Consider the following 4,044-nt stretch of genomic DNA (forward strand, 5'->3'; position numbering starts at 1 on the left):
TCCCTCCTCAGTTGCTCTTCCTGAGGTTTCTTACCGTTTTTTTCCCCGTTAAAGGGTTTTTTTGGGGAGTTTTTCCTGATCAGCTGTGAGGGTCATAAGGACAGAGGGATGTTGTATGCTGTAAAGCCCTGTGAGGCAAATTGTGATTTGTGATATTGGGCTTTATAAATAAAATTGATTGATTGATTGATTGACACACACGGGGTGGGGTGATGGAAAAAGTTGGAGGCATGTCAAATAATTTTTTTTTAATTTATTTTGGCTTAGGGAAGGGGCATGCAAATTTAAGTGGTTGTATTTTGTATTTATTTTACCGCAGATTTTAAAGAAAACATGTCTTCCAAATTTTAGAGATTTTCCAAATGTTGGCGATGCAATTTTGGCAATTTTAAAAGAAAACATGCTTTTCAAATTTTGGTGAATTTTCCAAGTTTTGGCCATTTCATTATGTTTTTTTTTTTTAAAAGAAAACATGCCCTCCAATTTTTTGGCAATTTACCAAACTTCTTCTTCTTCTTTTTCTTTTTTTTAAAGAAAAAAATGCCTTCAAAATTTGTGGTGATTTTCCAGATTTTGGCCATTTAGTGTTTGCTTTTTCTTTAAAAAAAAACAAAAAAACACATGCTTTCCAAATTTTGGTGAATTTTCCAAATTTTGGCCATTTCATTTTGGAAATTTTTGTTTTTTAAAGAAAACATGCCCTCCAATTTTTTGCAATTTACCAAACTTTGGCAACTTAATTTTGTTTAAAAAAAGAAAGAAAGAAAGAAAAAATGCCTTCAAAATTTGTGGTGATTTTCCAAATTTTGGCCATTTAGTTTGGCATCTTTTTAAGAAAAAAAAAAGAAAATATGCCTTCCAAATTTTGGTGAATTTTCATAAATTTCAGCCATTTAATTTTTGCAATTTTTAAAGAAAACATGCCCTCCAATTATTATTTTTTTTAGCAATTTACCAAACTTTTTTTTTTTTAAATGCCTTCAAAATTTGTGGTGATTTTCCAGATTTTGGCCATTTAGTGTTTGCTTTTTCTTAAAAAAAAAAAGAAAAAAAAACACATGCTTTCCAAATTTTGGTGACATTTCCAAATTTTGGCCATTTCATTTTGAAAATTTTTGTTTTTTAAAGAAAACATGCCCTCCAATTTTTGGCAATTTACCAAACTTTGGCAATTTAATTTTGTTTAAAAAAAGAAAGAAAGAAAGAAAAAATGCCTTCAAAATTTGTGGTGAATTTTCATAAATTTCAGCCATTTAATTTTTGCAATTTGTAAAGAAAATATGCCTTCCAAATTTTAGCAATTTTCCAATTTTTGGCCATTTAATTCTGGCATTTATTAAAAGAAAACATGCCTTCCTAATTTGGGGGATTTTCAAAATTTTGGCCATTTTCATTTTTTTTTTATTTTTTTTTTTAAACTTAAACATTTTGTTGACTTTTCCAAATTTTGGCGATGTAATTTTGGCAATTTGTAGAAAACATGCATTCCAAATTTTGGCAATTTCCCTTCCAAAGGGAGGCTCAAGGAAAAATATTTGTAGTTTCAGGGAGCGTCACACCTCAGCCACTCCCTCCTCTGATAAGTAAAAAACAGTCCCTTAGGTTTTAAACACTTCCTGTTCTCTTTTGTCAACAGTAGCTGAGGCCCCGCCTCATCTCCACAGCGACCAGGGAGAGTTGTCAGAGAAGCACAAGCCCCTCCCACCACAGGCCACACCCACCTCCACCCAGAAGCCCAAGCAGTTTGTTTGAACTTCTTCTTCTGCTGTTAAGAGAAATCCTGCCTCCATAGATAATCAGGTTAATCAGTACGAAGGGGGCAGGGCAACAACTCCACCTCAGCTGTGATTGGTTGCATTGTGATGTCAGTCTTCACAGGAAGTGATTGGTTGCATTGTGATGTCAGTCTTCACAGGAAGAGTGCTGCTTTTTAATTTGACTGAAATGATGAATGAACTACAATCATTCCCAGAATCCCTTGGGACTGATTTACACTGTAGTCCTGATTGTTATTTTAAATTATTTTATTTGATTCAGTTTTTTTCCTTTTTCAGTTGAATCTGTAGTTTTTAATTTTTAGGCAGTTGAGGCTTCTGTATTTAGAACGATATCTAGAAATGTCTTTATTAGGAAATAAACTTAACAATAGTCAGAATTTCTTCTGCAGGATTTCAGTTTTTCTAATGTTAAATATTCTGACATTTTAAAACATTTGCATTCATTTCCTTTTACAGTCACTTTTTTATTTTAATACTAACTTTTTTCACAATGAATTATTTTAATTTATAATTAACTATTTTGCTCTCACTTTATCATTTTGCAAATGTTTCACTGCTGATTATATTTTAAAATCATTACATTTTATTTTCTGTATTTTTTTCTAAGTTATTATTTTTATATTTATCGTTTTTTTATTTTGTATTGTTTTATTCAGATTCAGTGATTTTTTTCTATAATTTTCTTTGTCATTCTTCAAATGTTTCCATGATTTGATTTTGAAATCAATTTATTTTTGTTTATATTTACTTTTAAAAATTATGTTCTTAATGATTTTATTTAATAATGAGGGGTTTTTTTCAGTCATTTTGCTGAAAGAATTTTAAAACTGTTACATATTATTTTGTATTTTTGTAGCCAATCAGAAAATGATGCATTATAGCAATAGATTTATTTCTGTACATTAATGTTGCATCAAATCAGATCTGTGGTCAGTTTAGAGCAGAGTTATTATAGTTTTGTATTTTTAACGTTTAAACTGTTGAGCTTTTATTAGCTTGAGTATTTTTATTTTTATTATAATATGGGGGGAGTCAGCAGGCAGATTAAAGAAGTTCTTATTTTTATTTTATTTTATTTTAGTTTGAATAATATCACTTCAGTTACCTTCCTTTTCTTTTAAGTCTTTTTCATTTATTTTTACATTGAGAGAACTAAAATGTTTTTTACACCTAGCTGTATCTTTTAGTTTGAGTTCACTATAATAACTGGTTTAGTTAGACGCATGTTTCCTGCGGTCATGTGACCAGCTCAGCAGCACGACGCCCTCTGGTGGTCAGACCCTGATATTACACTGGTTACTGTAGCAACATCATCAACTCAATAAATGACTGTTATGTTTTGTAAACACCTCAGTGATGAGTACATCGTGCTTCTTGTGACTCCTTCACAATAAAAGCCTCCCTGTGTTTGTCCAGTTGAAGCAGCAGTAACAGAAGTCACCTGTGCAGGTGAAGTGAAGCAGGAAGTTGTTCTCAGGGAACAGACGGAGGGTGAAATCAAACACAGCAGCCTGATGTTAGACATCATTCCTGTTCTATCAGACAGGATAAATACACAACAAAAACATGATTGAACAACAGATTTAGTGTGCAGGGCTAAGTTGAGGCTGGAGTCGAAGATTACACCGAGGTTTCTGCAAATGTTGAGTAAAGTCTTTTTGAGTCTGGACCTGAAAATCATCTCAGAAAGCCATCGAATCCCGGCCTGATTATCCTGAGGACTAAAATTAACAAAGTAGTAAAATGATCGTCTGTATAAAATAACACACACTTCCTGTCCAGGACAACAAAGAACAACTCTTATTTCCATGTTTTTACATCATTTCCTCTGCACATGGATCCATCAGTTTGTTTTTGTGGGTAAGAATGAGCGCTGACCAACAAACTCCAGTAACCCCAGTAACACAGCAGGTGAAACCAGTTCAGACACACAAACCACATGTTGGTGACTGTGTCTTTATTCTCTTAAAGAGACATTGAACAGCATCATGTTCCAGTGACAGAGAGAGAGAGAGATCACATCTGTGGAGATGAACAGTTAAAGAACATTAAAAAGACTAGCAGCACTGCCCCCTGGTTGTGTGACTCCGCCCACCAGTCCACCCTGTGGTTGTATGACTCCGCCCACCAGTCCACCCTGTGGTTGTATGACTCCGCCCACCAGCCCACCCTGTGGTTGTATGACTCCGCCCACCAGCCCACCCTGTGGTTGTATGACTCCGCCCACCAGCCCACCCTGTGGTTGTATGACTCCGCCCACCAGCCC

The 4,044-nt window shown here is 34.2% G+C and overlaps 1 protein-coding gene across 1 annotated transcript in view; it reads left to right on the forward strand.

Annotated features, from left to right (window-relative positions):
- The window catches only part of LOC126404373 (PRELI domain-containing protein 1, mitochondrial-like), a 10,091-nt gene extending 8,324 nt beyond the window's left edge, over positions 1 to 1,767 (forward strand). Inside the window, exon 6 of the mRNA XM_050067561.1 lies at positions 1,637 to 1,767. Coding sequence (XP_049923518.1) covers positions 1,637 to 1,752 — 116 coding nt within the window. The 3' untranslated portion in view covers positions 1,753 to 1,767. The remainder of the gene's footprint in view (positions 1 to 1,636) is intronic.
- Positions 1,768 to 4,044: the final 2,277 nt, after the last annotated feature.

The sequence above is a fragment of the Epinephelus moara genome, chromosome 17 (genome assembly GCF_006386435.1).
Source record: "Epinephelus moara isolate mb chromosome 17, YSFRI_EMoa_1.0, whole genome shotgun sequence".
Taxonomy (NCBI): Eukaryota; Metazoa; Chordata; class Actinopteri; order Perciformes; family Serranidae; genus Epinephelus; species Epinephelus moara.